At 45.0% G+C, this 19,995-nt stretch overlaps 1 protein-coding gene across 4 annotated transcripts in view; it reads right to left on the bottom strand.

Annotated features, from left to right (window-relative positions):
* TRUB1 (TruB pseudouridine synthase family member 1) overlaps positions 1-19,995 on the bottom strand; it is a 184,453-nt gene that overhangs the window by 157,327 nt on the left and 7,131 nt on the right. The window contains exon 1 of one of the 4 annotated variants that reach the window (XM_086922897.1): positions 4,005-4,247. The exons of the other annotated variants lie outside the window; for them this stretch is intronic. Within the exon in view, the coding sequence (XP_086779023.1) occupies positions 4,005-4,149 (145 nt within the window). The 5' untranslated portion in view covers positions 4,150-4,247. Of the gene's footprint in view, positions 1-4,004; positions 4,248-19,995 lie in introns of those variants that run through there. 4 annotated transcript variants of the gene reach the window in all.

Here is a 19,995-nt window from a genome sequence, read left to right as displayed (position 1 = left end):
CGCCTACTAATCTCATTTGTGTAATCTTAGTCAGCTGTAACAAGTTGAAGCCAACAAGAGCACTCTCCTTGTGTCAATCATGCAGTGCTTGGTTCAAGCTGTGTGTTAACCAGGCCACGTGAAATATATAGTGCCTAGAGCACTCCTTGTGTCAAACATGCAGCGCTTGGTGCACACCATGTGTTAACCATGCCATATTCAGTTTGCTGTGTGTTTGTTTGAAATGTTTTGCTTTTTTTTTTTTAGATATTGCTATTTTTATGTGCTTTAGCACTGCTCACCTTTTACCCAGTGCTAAACATGTAGCTCCCAGAGCACTCTTCGTTTGTTCAAACATGCAGCACTTGGTGCACGTTGTGTGCTAACCATGCCGCATTCAGTGTATCCATAAAAATATAGCAATATTTGTATGCTTTTGGGACTGCTCACCATTACGTAGGGTTACACATCAAGCACCCAAGGCAGTCTCCTTGTGTGAAAAATGTAGCGCTTGTTGCACGCCATGTGTTAATCACGGCATGTTAAACATGCAGCACCCAGAGCATTGTCCTTGTGTCAGTTACACTACTGGTGAGGCCGAGCCTGCATACACCCACATACACAGCCCCACCGTCCCGTCGCATGTGCTTTGCTGTTGGGAACCTTTACAGACAAATGTGCCAATAAAAAACATATGCTGCTTAGAAGTATGATAATCTTTCCAGCTACACGCAGCTACAAAGGATTCTTCCGTCTCAGCAGTACAGACTTCTTCCTTTGCTAATTTACTTTTGTTCAGTGATTACAATGTTTCTAAAGGTGCTTACCAGGTCGACTCTGTATTGTAAAGGCTTTAGGCTATTTTAAACACGCTATCGCTTTATAATGTGCTTGCACCTTACTTTTATTCATAGCGTTTTTTGTTCCCTTCTGCCCCTGTTAGACTCGTTTTTTGTGCCCTTCTGCCCTCTGTTAGACTCGTTTTTCCCTTGCAACCCCTGCATCACTCAGCGCAACCCCTGCATCACTCAGCGCAACCCCTGCACCACTCAGCACCACCACAGCACCACTCAGCACCACCACAGCACCACTCAGCACCACCACAGCACCACTCAGCACCACCACAGCACCACCACAGCATCACTCAGCACCACCACAGCATCACTCAGCCTCACCACTCAGCACCAACACAGCACCACTCAGCACCACCACATTATCACTCAGCACCACCACATTATCACTCAGCACCACCACATTATCACTCAGCACCACCACATTATCACTCAGCACCACCACAGCACCACTCAGCACCACCACAGCACCACAGCATCACTCAGCACCATCACCACAGCATCACTCAGCACCACCACCACAGCATCACTCAGCACCACCACCACAGCATCACTCAGCACCACCACAGCATCACTCAGCACCACCACAGCACCACTCAGCACCAGCACAGCATCACTAAACACCACCACAGCATCACTCAGCACCACCACAGCATCACTCAGCACCACCACAGCATCACTCAGCGCCACCCCAGGTTATTGGTGTCACATTTGCAAAAGTTATAATTATTGGCATTGTAAATGACAAAGCTATTAATTTAGCTATTTTCAAAACCAACACATAAATAAAAAAAATTCATTTACAAGACCAATAGCTTAAACTTCCCTAATGCGAGACCTATTGCATTGCAAATGCTTGTTATCATTTCCATCTGTGCTTTGATGATCATATTTATTCGATCGATTAAAGAATTATCATATCGAATTTTACTCAATATCAGATGCAGTGCTTTAAATGGGTCGGTACTCACCGGTACTGAGTACCGGCATTTCCGCATTTTCTAGCTGTCAGTACCGGCACTTTTTTTATAGTCAAGGTTGAGTAGCGGTACCCTGACAGATGGCATGGCAGGATAAAGTTTGGTATCGCCTCCAATGCGTGACAAATGCTGCGCTGCTTTTGGATCTTGCAGTCGCATGGAGCCCCTGAAGGAGCCTTTTGCAGAGATGCTGCTAACTTTCAGTTGTTCCCATTAGAATTTCCCCCACACTGTAGGTGTTGGGGAGGGCTTGATTAACGCTGTGATTAACAGTGCAGGGTCTAGGCAGACCCTGCACTGTTGATTGGGCGTGAAACGACCATTATGCTGAAAGTGCTTTAGCCCACCCCCCCTTCCATCGTCACCCTCTGTTAGGTGTGTAAAATAGCCTGGGGGGGCGAGAGATGCTCGCATGCTCGTGACGGAGCGGCTCCGTCACGAGCATGCGAGCATCTCTCGCCCCCCCAGCGCTGCGGCGGAATTGCCGCCGCAGCGAAGGGGTTAAGAAGTTGCAAATATTACAAAACAAGAGCATTTTTTAACATATTCCTTGTGTAATGATTTAACCTGTTTTGTTAACAGAAATGCATTTAATTTGTGTTTTGATACGTGCTGCAAATGGTATAAAAGTCATTATGTATCATCATATCTTGGCCTTAGCCACGCCCATAGCCCCGCCCACTTGTCGCACCTCTAGATCATTTTAATGAGTACCTGCACTTCTTTTTTCCCATTTAAAGCACTGATCAGATGATTAACAATAGTGACTTTTTATGAATAATTAGACTTGAAAATGTTCGACTCCCTCAAAATACGAGACTATCAGCCTTATTCATCAAGGCCGAATCGGCTCGCAAAGGGCCAGATTCTGAGAATCTGGCCGTTTGCGAGTGCGATTTTTGCATTTGGGATTCAACATCCCAAATGCAAAAATCGCTATTTGCTAATTCGCATATTTGCGAGGATTTACATTTAAGGATTCTCTATTTGAGATTCCTTAAATGTAATTCATCATCCATTTTACAATTGCGAAAAAGCAATTTCGGGCCGCAATTTACCGCGAGGTCAAACCTCGCGGTAAGTTGCGAAAACTCAGAAAAATGCATTTTTCTGAGTTGCACGTTACACACACACACATGTCCTTTGGACATGTGTGTGTGCACAACACCTGTGTTAATTTCCATGCAGGGGTGCTACAGGGTGTCCTTTGGACACCCCTGGCACCCTTGTACTCGCAATCTCATTTGCGATTAGCTAATTGCTAATCGCAAATGAGGAATGACTCCCCATGCATTCCTATGGGCCTTTTGGCCCATAGGAATGCATGGGGAGTTATTCCTTATTTGCGATTAGCAATTAGCTAATCGCAAATAAGGAATCAGTGGGAATCGCAATTACTATTGCGATTCCTACATGAATACCGTTTTGCGAGTCTCAAATAGCGATTCCTTATGATTCGCTATTTGAGCCTCGCAAAACGGCCCGTTCATGAATCAGGCTGTATGAATATTCATAAGGTCTGTAGAAAGAGCGATCTTCTGAGCATCTCACACTCCTGTCCACATCACGAGAAACTTGCACTGCCATGTGGCTGGTATAAACACATGGAGGAAACTCGGGTTAAAACTAAAGTATTCATTATACAAGAATAATATCTATGGTGTCCGAAAAAAACACACAAAAAAACACGCACACAACATCCTGGAAAAAGCAGACACTCTTGGGGCCTAGAAGATTAAGCAAAGCAGGTGAAATGTAAACAGGAACTAAATCGGTGACATGGATTACTTTAACGCGTTTTACATTAATTGTTTAGGAATCATTCGGTGTTATTTACCGTTAAGGTTAAGGGCATATACTTAGGACCCAATAGGGGACCGGTTCCAATTACTACCGGTTCTCAGACTTGAAGGGACCCATCCCACTTAAAGCCCTGCCTTGTGGTCGCTTCTGTGCCCACACGTGACCTTTCATCTTCTACATCCTAGTTGCCCGCCCACATATTCTATTTATAAGCCTTGCCATTCATCCTGCTTCGAGGCATCCATGTGTGCTTAGCAACGACTCCTAACTGCTCAGCTACCTCTAAAGATGCTTCCAACATTGTGACTTCCGAGCAAGTCCGTGTCCATCTTCTCCTGTGTACCCAAGTCCCCTAACTGTGTTTGAAAACATGCAACCTCGTCCCTTTTACCTTTCAACAGTTTCTCCTTCAGCTGGTTGAGATAGGAAGCTGATGTCGGTCCTTTGGGTTTGAAAATGGGGAAGAGACCACTCAAAGACAGCAACCGCGCTGCTTTATTGCAATGAACATCACCCATGCTGGAAGCTGCAGCCATAGAAACAGAGAGCTGCCTGTGCCGGTCTATTCAACTTCTTCCGATTTAGAAAGAATAGTCCGTTTTCTTTGTCGATGTGCACAGAATTATAGTCCCTCTTCCCTGTCTCTGCCCCTCACAGCTATATCTCAGTGCACTCGCAAAATATGGGAGTGGGCTTTGAGCACATCAGTTACTGTATTAGAAACTTTCCTTTTAATGGTTAGTCGTTATTATGATTCGAGCTAAGATAAGTCAGCATGAAAAAATAAAATGGAAACTGCAAAGATACCTCATTTAGTCTACCGTGCCATTGCTGTCAACAAGCTTCATGTCAATAGCAGCCACCGATAACGGCTGGTTATTATCACCTACTTATGACGGCGAATTACCAGCCTGCAACGATGTGTGGACTGAAAAATAACAGTGGGTAGAAATCACTTTCATGACAGCTGTTTAATGGCATAAAACTGTTTATGGAATGTGAACCTGAGCGCAATGGGGGCGGGGTCAGTGAATAAATCGAAGAAGGCAGAGACTGGCTGGAAAAACAAATTCTATGTCAGGACGGAGGCTCCGATTATGCTTTCTCTATTTCTTTACTGGAAATCACAGCAGCCAATCAGCACACAGTAAAGAAAAAACGCACTACAATACCCATGAACCTGGGTAACCATAGAGTACAACATAGTATATAAAGGGCCATAGAGGTCACAACTTCCTCTTTCTTTGCTGCTGCCGCAGCCAGTTAAGTACACGTTTATTTCTACCTACAACGTTGTGTTTGCTGATAATTGTGTGTTCGTTCTCTTTGTTTCACCGCGCTTTGCGCTGCTAATTACCGGCTGACTGCTCTGCTTCGGCCGCTCTTTCTATTTCCTCGGCTTCGGCCGCTCTCTTTGTCTTTCGCCGGTATCGTTGGGGAGCATGTGTTCACCTCCCGGTTGCGGCGCGCTGTTGCTGCGCCGCATTAGTTTCTGTGGAGAGGGAGACGGAAGGCAGGGAGAACGCGTGCTTCGTGCGCGCGTCTCTTTTTCTAAACAGGCTACTGTCAGCGCGCATGCGCGACAGCTGTATTTGCATTTGTTGACGTTCCTGTCACAGAACTCGTGTGATTTTGCTGCGTTTGCCTCACAGCTTCTGCCCATAGCCTGTTATCAGTTTGCCTTCACCTACGCCCCATTTCTACAGATAAGTGGGGTTGTCATTTTGTGCATAGGCTCTGCCTAGAGTGGGTTACTCTTTGCAAGCCCTCTCTCCACTTAAAATATTGCAGTTATTTTAGTCAGGTTTCTTGACCTGATAATTTGTCTGGCTTGCATTTGGGGTCCCACTCCCCCTGACTTGGCCTTGGCTATTGATAACTCTTGTCTTCCTCATTGTGGGCATTTGACTGGCAGACTCTGTCGCCATGGGAGATTTTTATGAGGAAGAAGGTTACTATTATGACGAGGGCGAGCCCTCTGGTTCTGTGGATGACTATATGGGGCACGCTCTCTTTCAAGCTATTGCCCCTTTGAAGAGACATTTATCAGATTATGCCGCTCAACAAGGTTGGTTGCCCTCTCCTTCTAAACGTTCTAAAAAGTCTCCCAAGAACCCTCATCATTCGGACTTTGCCAAATTAGCTAAGACTCTGTCTTCTGCGCCTCCATCCAAAAAGTCAGCTGCGTCTGGCCTTTCAAGTCCAGCTACTGCTTCTGATGATGGCTCCTCATCATCCTCTTCCGAGCCTATGAAGCCGCCTCCTGCGAAGAAGTCTCGTAAAGAGCATTTTGTGGAGGCCCCCTCTATGCCACATGAGCTTACATTTGACCCCACGGATATTGTTCATCCAAATTCATCATCATGGTTGCCCTCCCCTGAAGTGGCGGATTATATTCAATACCATATACGCCGTCCTTTTGAGAAGGATGTGCGTGCGCGTTTGCGCTCGGAGTGTCCACGCCTGACGCTCGAGGATAAGCTTGCTGACACACCTGAAGTGGATCCAACCATGGTCACATACATGAAAAAATATTCTAAAGACCCGAAAAAAGGTATAGACCGATCCTGGCGATCCTGTCAGGACAAGATTCTGGATCTACTAGGTCCCCTAACTAAGATTCTGGATTTGAGCTTTCGGGCCAAGGAATCAGGTGCTCTGCTTGACCCGGACGAATTGGTGCAATGGTCGCAGCCGGCAATTTGCATCCTAGGTAATGCAAACTGTGCTTTGTCATCTGAACGGCACTGCTCAATCCTTATGAAATTGGATCCCAAACTAACAGACTTGGCTTCATTTGAGTCAGGACCTCAAGCCCAAGGTTTATTGTTCGGTACCCCGTTTCTTAAGGAGCTCACTAAGTTTGTGGCCACTTTCAGTGGTTTGGATAAAGCCCAAACCAATTTGCGTAGGGCTTTTCGCCCGGTTTTTGGCAGGGCCGGACGAAGGGGACGCTCGTTCGTCCGTGGTTCCGATCAGACCTCTCAGAGAGGTTTCAAGTCCCAAAGAGGTAATCTCGAACGATGCCTGGGTGTTGGAGACGGTGCAGGGCTACAAAATAGAATTTTACACGCACCCTCACCAACACCATCGGCCTCAACCACTTGTTTTTTCCCAACAAGATTAGAACTTCATCTCCGCGGAGATCGTTTCTCTTCTGGCCAAAGGGGCCATCGTCTCCACGACACCTCATCTGCAGGGCTTCGTCAGCAATGTGTTTCTAGTGGAGAAAAAGGGAGGAGGATCGCGTTTGGTCCTCAACTTAAAAGAGTTCAACGGCAGAGTGGTGTATCGTCATTTCAAAATGGAAGGTATTCATCTTCTACGAGATCTGCTTCAGGAACGCGACTGGATGGTTCGCCTGGATCTGAAGGATGCTTATCTATCAGTCCCGATTTACGCGCCTCATCGTCGCTACCTGCAGTTTCAGTGGCTTGGGTCCTGGTACGAGTACAAGGTCCTTCCATTCGGCCTTTCATCAGCTCCGTGGTGCTTCACGAAGCTTCTTCGTCCAGTGATGGAGTCTTTAAGATCGCGCGGAGTTCGCTTAATAGTCTACCTGGACGATGTTCTCATCTTAGCTCAGTGCCCTCTTCTTCTTCAGTCTCACTTACAGTGGTCCATAGATCTATTACAATCTCTAGGTTTTCTAGTGAATCCACAGAAATCCGACTTTGTTCCGTCTCAATTGATGAATTTCCTTGGCTTTCAAATAGATTCGGTCTCTTGTCAGCTTCTCTTGCCAGGTCAGAAGATCAGGTCCATCAAGAGGGACTTAAAGCTTCTCCTAGCTCAACAGACTGTCTCCTTGCAATCGCTGGCTCGAATAGTAGGCCTTCTGTCCTCTTTGATTCAAGCGGTCTTTCCGGGTCCGTTGCATTACCGCGCTTTGCAGTGTCTCAAGATCAAACATCTACAGAAGGGACTTCGGTATTCGGATCATGTTCCACTTTCAGAGGATGCCCGAACGGAGATGTTGTGGTGGTTGGACCACATGGAGTCGTGGAACAGCCGGGCGTTGTTCGGGAGGACCCCAGATGTAGTGATCGAATCCGATGCCAGCCTTTGGGGTTGGGGAGCCCGGTGCGGCCCTGTTGCGACGGGGGGTCAATGGTCACGGGAGGAGTTGTCACTCCACATCAATTGCCTAGAGCTTCTGGCGGGCTCTTTCGCGATTCGGTGTCTGTCTCCTCACAAGACGTCTTGTTGCATTCTTCTCAGAATGGACAATATATCGGCGGTGCATTATGTCAACCAACTGGGGGGTACCAGGTCCAGACTTCTGACGGAGATTGCGAAGGACTTCTGGCATCTCTGTCTGCAACGTCAGATCATAATTATTGCAGAATACTTGCCAGGCCGCGACAACAGGATCCCGGATTGGAATTCTCGTCATTTGACAGATTACAGCGATTGGAAGCTTCATCCTCGCATCTTTCGCATGCTGTCCAGGATTTGGGGACGTTGTCACCTCGACTTGTTTGCCTCTCGCCTCAACGCTCAGGTTCCCCGTTTCTTCAGTTGGCGTCCGGATCCGGAGGCCCTAGCCACGGATGCGTTTCTTCAATCTTGGCCGCCTCTCCTGTGTTATGCTTTTCCTCCGTTCGTGATGATTCCACGGGTTCTGGCCCGTGTGAGACAATTCCAATCAGAGCTCATTCTTATCACTCCTCTTTGGAGGGCTCAAGCTTGGTTTCCAGTTCTTCTGGAGATGAGCTGCTCCTTCTTCCTCACAGATGGAATCTGTTGCTGGACCCTCTTCACGAACCGCACCCTCTGGTTCTGTCGGGTCAACTCCGTCTGGTGACGTGGAGGATTTCCGGGGACGCTGGAAAGACCCGGGGTTATCTGGAGATGCTACCCGATTTATCACTGAAGCTTGGGCCCCCAACACACGCAAGCGTTATGCATCAAGTTGGAAACGCTGGTGTGATTGGTGCGCACAACGGTCGGTGGATCCCGCTACAGCAGATATCCCTTTGATTATCAATTTTCTGGCCTCCATGGCTTCTTCTGGGTTAGCTTACAGAACAGTTAACAATTTTCGTTCTGCGATTTCTGCGGGTCACGTTTCTATTCATGGTAAACCTGTTGGAGAACATCCCTTGATATCTAAATTACTTAAAGGCATCCGGATGGTAAAACCTCCTTGTCCTAAATATGCTTCCCTGTGGGATGTATCAATTGTTTGGCGTTTCTTAGAGTCCTGGCATGCTAATTCTTTATTGACCCGTAAACAGCTCTCCGCAAAGTTGACTATGTTGTTGTGTTTGATTTCTTGCAAACGAGTTTCTGATGTGCGGGCTTTGGACCTGGCAGGTCGCACCTTCTCCCCGGAGGGTGTTACTTTTGTTCTATCATGACGGACTAAATGTAATACGTCTTCAATTACGTATCCTTATTTTCCTCACAACCCTCAGCTGTGTGTGGTCCAATGTATCAAAGATTACGAGGTAAGCACTGCACCTTTTCGTTCTGATTTACAAGGTCAATTATTGATTGCTTTACAGAAACCTTTCAAGCCCGTTACTCCTGCTACTCTGGCACCGACGACGGCTGAAATGCCAGAAACCGGTCCCCGGAAGCTTGTCTCCTTTCTGGTGAAGAATTGGCTTGGTAGTTTGGTCTGCCCTGTTCCCATGATGCACTGGGCCAGGGACAGACTGATTTGCATATAGCCAGGTTCTGAGCTGGGATGGGGCAGTGAGTTAAATAACGGTGATGGATCAAGCCCTGATCTTTGGACTGGGTAAGAGTGGTCTGCTTAATTCAGACACTCCGTTCATCACCACCCCCTTTTCTGAATCGTTTTTGGCCACTATAGGTGTGGCAGGGTATACTCAGACATGAGTCCCTTACTCACTGCTCCATCAGGATTCAAGCAAGCCGGGCCGACGACGGCTGAAATGCCAGAAACCGGTCCCCGGAAGCTTGTCTCCTTTCTGGTGAAGAATTGGCTTGGTAGTTTGGTCTGCCCTGTTCCCATGATGCACTGGGCCAGGGACAGACTGATTTGCATATAGCCAGGTTCTGAGCTGGGATGGGGCAGTGAGTTAAATAACAGTGATGGATCAAGCCCTGATCTTTGGACTGGGTAAGAGTGGTCTGCTTAATTCAGACACTCTGTTCATCACCACCCCCTTTTTTGAATCATTTTTGGCCACTATAGGTGTGGCAGGGTATACTCAGACATGAGTCCCTTACTCACTGCTCCATCAGGATTCAAGCAAGCCGGGCCGACGACGGCTGAAATGCCAGAAACCGGTCCCCGGAAGCTTGTCTCCTTTCTGGTGAAGAATTGGCTTGGCAGTTTGGTCTGCCCTGTTCCCATGATGCGCTGGGCCAGGGACAGACTGATTTGCATATAGCCAGGTTCTGAGCTGGGATGGGGCAGTGAGTTAAATAACGTTGATGGATCAAGCCCTGATCTTTGGACTGGGTAAGAGTGGTCTGCTTAATTCAGACACTCTGTTCATCACCACCCCCTTTTCTGAATCGTTTTTTGGCCACTATAGGTGTGGCAGGGTATATTCAGACATGAGTCCCTTACTCGCTGCTCCATCAGGATTCAAGCAAGCCGGGCCGACGACGGCTGAAATGCCAGAAACCGGTCCCCGGAAGCTTGTCTCCTTTCTGGTGAAGAATTGGCTTGGTAGTTTGGTCTGCCCTGTTCCCATGATGCACTGGGCCAGGGACAGACTGATTTGCATATAGCCAGGTTCTGAGCTGGGATGGGGCAGTGAGTTAAATAACGGTGATGGATCAAGCCCTGATCTTTGGACTGGGTAAGAGTGGTCTGCTTAATTCGGACACTCTGTTCATCACCATCCCCTTTTCTGAATCATGCTGGAAGCAGGCATTCATATTTCTCTCTTTGGTGCCCATTCGACACTGGGAGCTATGGCTTCCAAGGCTTTTTCCATGGGTGTCAGTTTACATGACATCATGAAGGCCTCTGATTGGTCTTCGGACTCTGTATTTAAAAAGTTCTATTTTAAACCTATTGTAAGTGTTGCTTCAGTAGTGGTGGATGAGCTTTGATCAAGCATAATCGGAGCCTCCGTCCTGACATAGAATTAAAAATTTGCTAACATTCGTGGCAAGAATTTTCAATTCTATTAAGGCCAGGAGGCGAGGATTATCCCACCCTGATTTCATTCTTTATGATGGATTGAATTGCTTTACGCTTTTTTGCTATGCCATAATGTTGATTGTCCTATGAAATGTTTCCCACCCTGTCATGGATTCTGTGATTTTTCCTTTTTTGGGATGGATTCAAGCAAGCCGGGCCGACGACGGCTGAAATGCCAGAAACCGGTCCCCGGAAGCTTGTCTCCTTTCTGGTGAAGAATTGGCTTGGTAGTTTGGTCTGCCCTGTTCCCATGATGCACTGGGCCAGGGACAGACTGATTTGCATATAGCCAGGTTCTGAGCTGGGATGGGGCAGTGAGTTAAATAACGGTGATGGATCAAGCCCTGATCTTTGGACTGGGTAAGAGTGGTCTGCTTAATTCAGACACTCTGTTCATCACCACCCCCTTTTCTGAATCGTTTTTGGCCACTATAGGTGTGGCAGGGTATACTCAGACATGAGTCCCTTACTCACTGCTCCATCAGGATTCAAGCAAGCCGGGCCGACGACGGCTGAAATGCCAGAAACCGGTCCCCGGAAGCTTGTCTCCTTTCTGGTGAAGAATTGGCTTGGTAGTTTGGTCTGCCCTGTTCCCATGATGCACTGGGCCAGGGACAGACTGATTTGCATATAGCCAGGTTCTGAGCTGGGATGGGGCAGTGAGTTAAATAACGGTGATGGATCAAGCCGTGATCTTTGGACTGGGTAAGAGTGGTCTGCTTAATTCAGACACTCTGTTCATCACCACCCCCTTTTCTGAATCGTTTTTGGCCACTATAGGTGTGGCAGGGTATATTCAGACATGAGTCCCTTACTCACTGCTCCATCAGGATTCAAGCAAGCCGGGCCGACGACGGCTGAAATGCCAGAAACCGGTCCCCGGAAGCTTGTCTCCTTTCTGGTGAAGAATTGGCTTGGTAGTTTGGTCTGCCCTGTTCCCATGATGCACTGGGCCAGGGACAGACTGATTTGCATATAGCCAGGTTCTGAGCTGGGATGGGGCAGTGAGTTAAATAACGGTGATGGATCAAGCCTCTTTGGACTGGGTAAGAGTGGTCTGCTTAATTCAGACACTCTGTTCATCACCACCCCCTTTTCTGAATCGTTTTTGGCCACTATAGGTGTGGCAGGGTATACTCAGACATGAGTCCCTTACTCACTGCTCCATCAGGATTCAAGCAAGCCGGGCCGACGACGGCTGAAATGCCAGAAACCGGTCCCCGGAAGCTTGTCTCCTTTCTGGTGAAGAATTGGCTTGGTAGTTTGGTCTGCCCTGTCCCCATGATGCACTGGGCCAGGGACAGACTGATTTGCATATAGCCAGGTTCTGAGCTGGGATGGGGCAGTGAGTTAAATAACGGTGATGGATCAAGCCCTGATCTTTGGACTGGGTAAGAGTGGTCTGCTTAATTCAGACACTCTGTTCATCACCACCCCCTTTTCTGAATCATGCTGGAAGCAGGCATTCATATTTCTCTCTTTGGTGCCCATTCGACACTGGGAGCTATGGCTTCCAAGGCTTTTTCCATGGGTGTCAGTCTACATGACATCATGAAGGCCGCTGATTGGTCTTCTGACTCTGTATTTAAAAAGTTCTATTTTAAACCTATTGTAAGTGTTGCTTCAGTAGTGGTGGATGACCTTTGAACAAGCATAATCGGAGCCTCCGTCCTGACATAGAATTAAAAATTTGCTAACATTCGTGGCAAGAATTTTCAATTCTATTAAGGCCAGGAGGCGAGGATTATCCCACCCTGATTTCATTCTTTATGATGGATTGAATTGCTTTACGCTTTTTTGCTATGCCATAATGTTGATTGTTCTATGAAATGTTTCCCACCCTGTCATGGATTCTGTGATTTTTCCTTTTTTGGGATGGATTTTACGGCCCTGTTTTACTTCTTCCAGGCTCCGACCTTAAATGAGGTGTGCTTCGAATTCCTCCTGTTGGTTGGTCTCCGCGGGACGTCCTTAGTGGATTGTTGGAGTTTGCCGTTTTGTACTTTTCCTGTTGTGATGGCTATGGACAAAGAAAGAGGAAGTTATGACCTCTATGGCCCTTTATATACTATGTTGTACTCTATGGTTACCCAGGTTCATGGGTATTGTAGTGCGTTTTTTCTTTTCTGTGTGCTGATTGGCTGCTGTGATTTCCAGTAAAGAAATAGAGAAAGCATAATCCTCGCCTCCTGTCCTTAATAGAATTGAAAATTCTTGGCACGAATGTTAGCAAATGTTTAATTCTATGGCAGGACGGAGGCTCCGATTATGCTTTTCTCTATTTCTTTTCTGAAAAAACAGCAGCCAATCAGCACACAGTAAAGAAACAAAAAACTACAATACCCATGAACCCTGGGTAACCATAGAGTACACCGCACTATAAATAGTATCATAGAGGTCCGAACTTCCTCTTTCTTAGCTGCTGCCGCAGCCAGTTAAGTGCACGTTTCCTACTTCATACTTAATATCGTTATTTAACTGTTATTGTGCTTTCATTGCGCTTTTTACTCCGCTTCCGCTGTTTCATCTGCTGCATTTGTGTATTGTCAGCCTCAGCCGGTCCGCTTTATTTTCTGTGCGGTTCTTTGTTGGGGGAGCGTGTGTTCACCTCCCGGTTACCGGCGCGCTCCTTTGCAGCGCCGCGCGTTCAGTGGAGCGGGAGTCCGGAAGGCAGAGGGGCCACGCGCTTCGCTCGCGCGTCCCTCTACTGTGCAGGTTGCTGTCAGCGCGCATGCGCGACAGTGTTTTATTGACATTTGGCTTCGTCTGTCACAGAGCGCTTATTGAACAGCTGCGTTTTCCTCACAGCTCTTTCCCACTGCCTGTGAACAGTTTGCCTTCGCCTACGCCCCATTTAATGAGATAAGTGGGGTAGTAAAATCGTGCATAGGCTCTGCCTAGAGTGGGTTCTCTGTGCAAGCCCTCCCTCCACTTTTAAAACAGTTTTGACTCGGGTTTCTTGACCTGCTCTGCTTATTGGCTTGCTTTGCCCATGAATTGGCCTTGGCTATTGAAATTTCTGTATCTTCCTCTCCGTGGGCGTTTTGTTGGCAGACTTTGTCGCCATCGGAGATTATGAAGAGGAAGGTTATTACTATGATGAGGACGAGGCCTCTAGCTCTGTGGATGACTTTATGGGTCAGGCTTTATTTCAGGCAATTGCCCCTTTGAAGAGACACTTATCAGAATATGCCGCTCAACAGGGTTGGTTGCCTCAGTCTGCTGGGCGCACTAAGAAATCTCCCAAGAATCCGCATCATTCTGATTTTGCGAGGCTGGCCAAATCTCTATCTTCTGTGCCTAAATCCGCAAAAGCCTCCAAATCTGGGCATACCTCCCCCAGTTCTTCTGATGATGACACTTCTTCGTCATCCTCTTCTGGTCATCGATTCCTCCTCCATCAAAAAAGGCACGCAAGGAGCATTATGTTGACGCCCCTTCCACTCCGCAATTGTTAACCTTCGATCCTGCAGACATTGTTCACCCGAATTCTTCTTCCTGGTTACCCTCTCCTGAGGTGGCGGGGTATATTCAGAGTCATATCCGACAGCCCTTTGAGAAAGATCTGCGGGCACGTTTGCGCTCAGAATGCCCACGTCCTGACCTGGCTGATAAACTAGCTGAGACTCCTGAAGTGGACCCTACCATGGTCACCTATATAAAAAAATACGCGAAAGATCCCAAGAAGGGTTTGGACAGGTCCTGGCGGTCCTGCCAGGATAAGATGTTAGATCTCCTTGGACCCTTGACTAAAATTCTTGATTTGGCTTTCGAGCAAAGGCGTCCGGCGCACTCATCGATCCGGATGAGTTGGTGGGTTGGTCGCAGAGGGCCATTTGCATTTTAGGAAATGCCAATTGGGCTCTTTCTAGTGAGCGTAGATGCTCCATTTTGCTGAAATTGGATCCCAAACTCACTGACTTGGTCTCTTCTGAATCTGGACCGATTGCACAGGGTTTGTTGTTCGGCTCAGCAAAAAATACGAAATACCTCTATAGGGACCTATATTACTTTAACATTAAATAAATCCAAGCTATTTTTATTACAGGATGCCAAAGAGGAAAGTGGAAACTTCAAAGTATTATCAAAACATATACATTTTATTTTTATTTTTTCCTTTTTTCAGATAAATATATTTTGAGACATTTGTGCAGCTGTACATATCATTTCATCATATATCATGCTCAACAAATTCATGACTGTTACACAAGTATTTTCAAAAAAATCTATAAAGTGCAAATGCAAAACAGTAAAGCATAAGAACAAATGTGCCCTCTAATAACATGTAATCCTAACATTCATACATACATGCTTGCATACTAATCATACCTTTTCTTTTCTTAAAAAACATACCTAACAACATAAACACATAGACTAGATCTCACAAGACATAGAAAAATGACAACCCGAAGGTGTACTTGATGGAATACAGTAAGAACTAAGATGGAACAGTTCTGTCAATTAACGTTTTGGTCTAGATGGGGTTGACCAGTTCATATCCAAACAGTAGATGTTGGGCCGACGTACGTTTCGGTGAATGTCACCTTCCTCAGGGCCAAGGACAACATGTAAGAAGATATATATATAACATAGATACAAATTCTCTACTTATTTTTAAAAGAGCGAGGGCATGGCACAGTTTTCTGGAAATAAAGAGAAACGTTTGTAAATATAATCTTTCTTTATACTCATTCGTTATCTGACATTGTAATTCAGTGGCATCAACTATATACATAATTTTACATCACTTGTAGGGTTTTTAACTGCTCATATGAAGCAACAAAACAATCTTATCAGTGTTGAATCTAAATAGGGTAAAGAGCTTTATAGACAGGAAAGAGGAGTAGTGATTTAGAAGACAGGTTCCACCAAAGTTGTTCACCCAGTGTGCAAGAAACATTGATAGACGTGCAATTTCTTTTTATTCGTAGAAATTCCCCAAATGGCTAAACTTGGCGGACACAAATTTAAAATTCACCCACAACTTTTCTTCAGACAAAGTGGAATTCCTAGATATACGGATACGACACACTGAAGGAGAACTGACAGTCGATCTATATCGCAAACCGACAGCCAAAAATACCATCTTGGAACATGGCAGTTACCACCCAAACTGCCAGAAGGACTCCATTCCGTTTGGGGAATTTCTACGAATAAAAAGAAATTGCACGTCTATCAAAGACTTCATGGTACATGCCAACAAATTAACAGAACGCCTACTTGCAAAAGGATACCCCAAACACCTCATACGCAACTCCATGAAGAGAGCGAAATATTATAACAGAGATGTTCTGCTAAATCCAACACCAAAATCCCAAGAACAGAAACTCGTATGTGTACTGAACCACTCCACTATCAACAACAAGATAAGGAAGGTGATCTATAACAACTGGAAAATTCTAAACATCAACGACCAGGAAGGCAAACTATGTAAACCAACTCTTGCATTCAGAAGGAACCAAAATCTCCGAGATAAGTTGGTACACAGCAGGTGGAAAAACAAAGACAAAAACAAACAGAAAACCATTGATGGGAATCCCCTGCCGAAAGGGAACGACAAATGTGGTAACTGCCATGCATGCGATCAGATAATCCCTGGCGAGAAATGGACATATGGCCAGAAACACGGAAATCTAAAAGAAATGACCAATTGTAGAACTACAAATGTCATATACCTTATCAAGTGCCCGTGTGATATAGGGTACATAGGTGAGACGTCCAGAGAATTTCGCACTAGATTCTCCGAACACAAGTCTGCAATCAGAACGCAAAAGACAAATGCGCCTATGGTACCCCATTTTTCTCCAATACGGTCATACGGAGAAAGACATGCGATGGCAGATTTTGGAACATGTCTATGTACCACCAGGTAAAGACTCATCAAATTTCCGCAAAAAACTTGAAACATTTTGGATTCACCACCTGGACACAGTCCGATTTGGACATAATGAAGAAATCTCCTGGATAGTAACATTATAATGATGTTACTGTGTTTTCTATCTGATATTGATCAGTTTACCACCTAAAAATACCCCACACCCGGCGTGCTATGTGCAAGACCATCTAGGCAAAAGGAAACTATGAACCTCCATAAATGTCTTTTTCTCCTCAAAAAAATTATACAATAACACTTTCCAAGTGTACCTAATTCCTGTTCATTTGCTATTAAGAAATCATTACCAAAACCCATTCTAACATGGCCGCCACAGCCTTTGTCCGTCATCCATATCTAGTTTCCGCCGTATTGAGGCAATGCTTCAGTCCTATTTTCATGTTCATAGTTACCCACCTGTTCAAAATTCTTACCTCATTAAGGCTGTATTTAAACCCTCCACAAACACTTGCAAATCTTTCACATTGGGCTCAGTCCCAGGAACCCCCGGTCGCGGCACCAGCCCTCTCATAATCAGGTAAGAGGACAACTACGCTACGCTTCGTTTGTGTCTGCCTAACCTTAGCACATCGCATTTAGTGACTGTAAACCCTTCGCAGCCTTACATTAATTTGTACTATTTGTAGCTTTTAATTTAAAGCACAACACAGAGAAATCCCCTGTGTGTTTTAGTTGTGTCTCACAAAATATTGTTCTCAGACCTTTAACATCAATGTACCCAGCAAAAGCAGCAACGTTTATTTGAAAGCATGATTAATGTCACCTGATTCGTAATTCCATTTCCCACATATCCTACGAACGTTTGTTCCCATTTCCAATGTCCTGTAAAAGGAGAGTATAATGAACCATATACCTAGCTCCTACTTTTCTAAGGCAAGCAGGTTTAGTGGTTTATACACCACACAGTGATAATGGCAATGCCGCACTATTTTCGGGCATTTTTTATGCAATCTCTCGTAACTTTCTTTGCCATAAATTTGACACGCAATATTACGTGCAGTAATGTACACTGTTCCTTTTAATGAGGATGACTCCATAGAGTACTATACTACCTTGGCATGGTCATATATGTTTATCTTGAATGCCAATAAGTAATACAGCAAACTCCTTGTAACAGGCATATTATACCCTGTTATTTCATCACAGATATAGAGGCTGGCTGAACTGTACTACCCAAATATTCGAATACTACAAAGTAAAAGCGATCAGGTATTTTCATTATCATTTTCTTTAAAATCTTCGCTCTTTTGGCTGCCAACATTCATATACTTATTAGACTTATCACCTTCTCCTATACAGAAGGAATGCATGACATATAGAGGCCCTCCGCCCTTCATTTCTAACGGACTCCCAACTTTTGAAAAAACCCTATGCAATTAAGGTAATATGGCGCGATTTGTATACCACTTAAGACTTCAACCTCATTCTAATGTAATTATATATTTACATATATCCCTATATCTTTTACAGTATACGCCTAAAATAACAGCCAGATTATGCTCTTCAGTGCCTTCTATTCACTGATCATCTACCCAATAGGTATAAACATCATCATTCTCATTCCATTAAAACAGAACACCACCTAGAAAAATGTTTCTTGCACACTGGGTGAACAACTTTGGTGGAACCTGTCTTCTAAATCACTACTCCTCTTTCCTGTCTATGAAGCTCTTTACCCTATTTAGATTCAACACTGATAAGATTGTTTTGTTGCTTCATATGAGCAGTTAAAAACCCTACAAGTGATGTAAAATTATGACACAATGTCAGATAACGAATGAGTATAAAGAAAGATTATATTTACAAACGTTTCTCTTTATTTTCAGAAAACTGTGCCATGCCCTCGCTCTTTTAAAAATAAGTAGAGAATTTGTATCTATGTTATATATATATCTTCTTACATGTTGTCCTTGGCCCTGAGGAAGGTGACATTCACCGAAACGTACGTCGGCCCAACATCTACTGTTTGGATATGAACTGGTCAACCCCATCTAGACCAAAAAGTTAATTGACAGAACTGTTCCATCTTAGTTCTTACTGTATTCCATCAAGTACACCTTCGGGTTGTCATTTTCCTATGTCTTGTGAGATCTAGTCTATGTGTTTATGTTGTTAGGTATGTTTTTTAAGAAAAGAAAAGGTATGATTGGTATGCAAGCATGTATGTATGAATGTTAGGATTACATGTTATTAGAGGGCACATTTGTTCTTATGCTTTACTGTTTTGCATTTGCACTTTATAGATTTTTTTCAAAATACTTGTGTAACAGTCATGAATTTGTTGAGCATGATATATGATGAAATGATATGTACAGCTGCACAAATGTCTCAAAATATATTTATCTGAAAAAAGGAAAAAAGAAAAATAAAATGTATATGTTTTGATAATACTTTGAAGTTTCCACTTTCCTCTTTGGCATCCTGTTATAAAAATAGCTTGGATTTATTCAATGTTAAAGTAATATAGGTCCCTATAGAGGTATTTCGTATTTTTTGCTTGTCTTTGTCTCTCCCCCCTCTGGACCTAAAATTAACTGGGAGAACTCTCTCTTTCTGTGTTTGTTGTTCGGCTCACCTTTCCTAAAAGAGCTCACCAAATTTGTAGCCACGTTCAGTGAGCTGGACAAGGCTCAATCTAATTTACGTCAAGCTTTTCGTCCAGTTTTTGCAAAGGCCGGACGACGGGGACGCTCGTTCGGCTGTGGCTCCGATCAACCATCTCAGCGTGGTTTCAAGTCCCAAAAGGGAAGTGGCCAGGGTTATAACTCCGACAAGTCAAACTTCTATCCCTCACGGAAAGGAAGGGGACAATACAAGAAAGGTGGTTACAACGGTAACCAAGGAGGACGTCAGGATTCCTCAGCCTCAGGTGAGCTTGATTCTAGCTTCGGATGTGGTGTTGGGGGGCAGATTGCGATTTTTTCTCCAAAATTGGCAATTGATCTCAAGCGATGCATGGGTGTTGGAGACAGTGCAGGGCTACAAAATAGAATTTTACAGTCACCCTCACCAACATATTCTGCCTTTGCCTCTTGTTTTTTCCCAACACGATCAGGACCTCATTTCCGCAGAAGTTGCTTCTCTTCTGGCCAAAGGGGCCATCGTTCTTACGACCCTTCATCCTCAAGGGTTCGTGAGCAATGTGTTTCTGGTTGCGTTGGCTCATGCTGGAAGCTGGCATTGATGTTTCCCGTTTTGGTGCCCATTCAGTACGAGGGGCTATGCCTTCCAAGGCTTTTTCCATGGGTGTTAGTCTTCATGATATTATGAAGGCCGCTGATTGGTCTTCTGAATCTGTGTTTAAGACTTTCTATTTTAAACCTATTTTAGATGTTGCTTCAGTGGTGGTGGCAAGCT

Source organism: Lissotriton vulgaris, chromosome 5 (assembly GCF_964263255.1).
Source record: "Lissotriton vulgaris chromosome 5, aLisVul1.2, whole genome shotgun sequence".
In the NCBI taxonomy this organism is placed as follows: domain Eukaryota; kingdom Metazoa; phylum Chordata; class Amphibia; order Caudata; family Salamandridae; genus Lissotriton; species Lissotriton vulgaris.
Note: the sequence above shows the minus strand (reverse complement) of the source record. Positions and strands in the feature narration are given on the sequence as shown.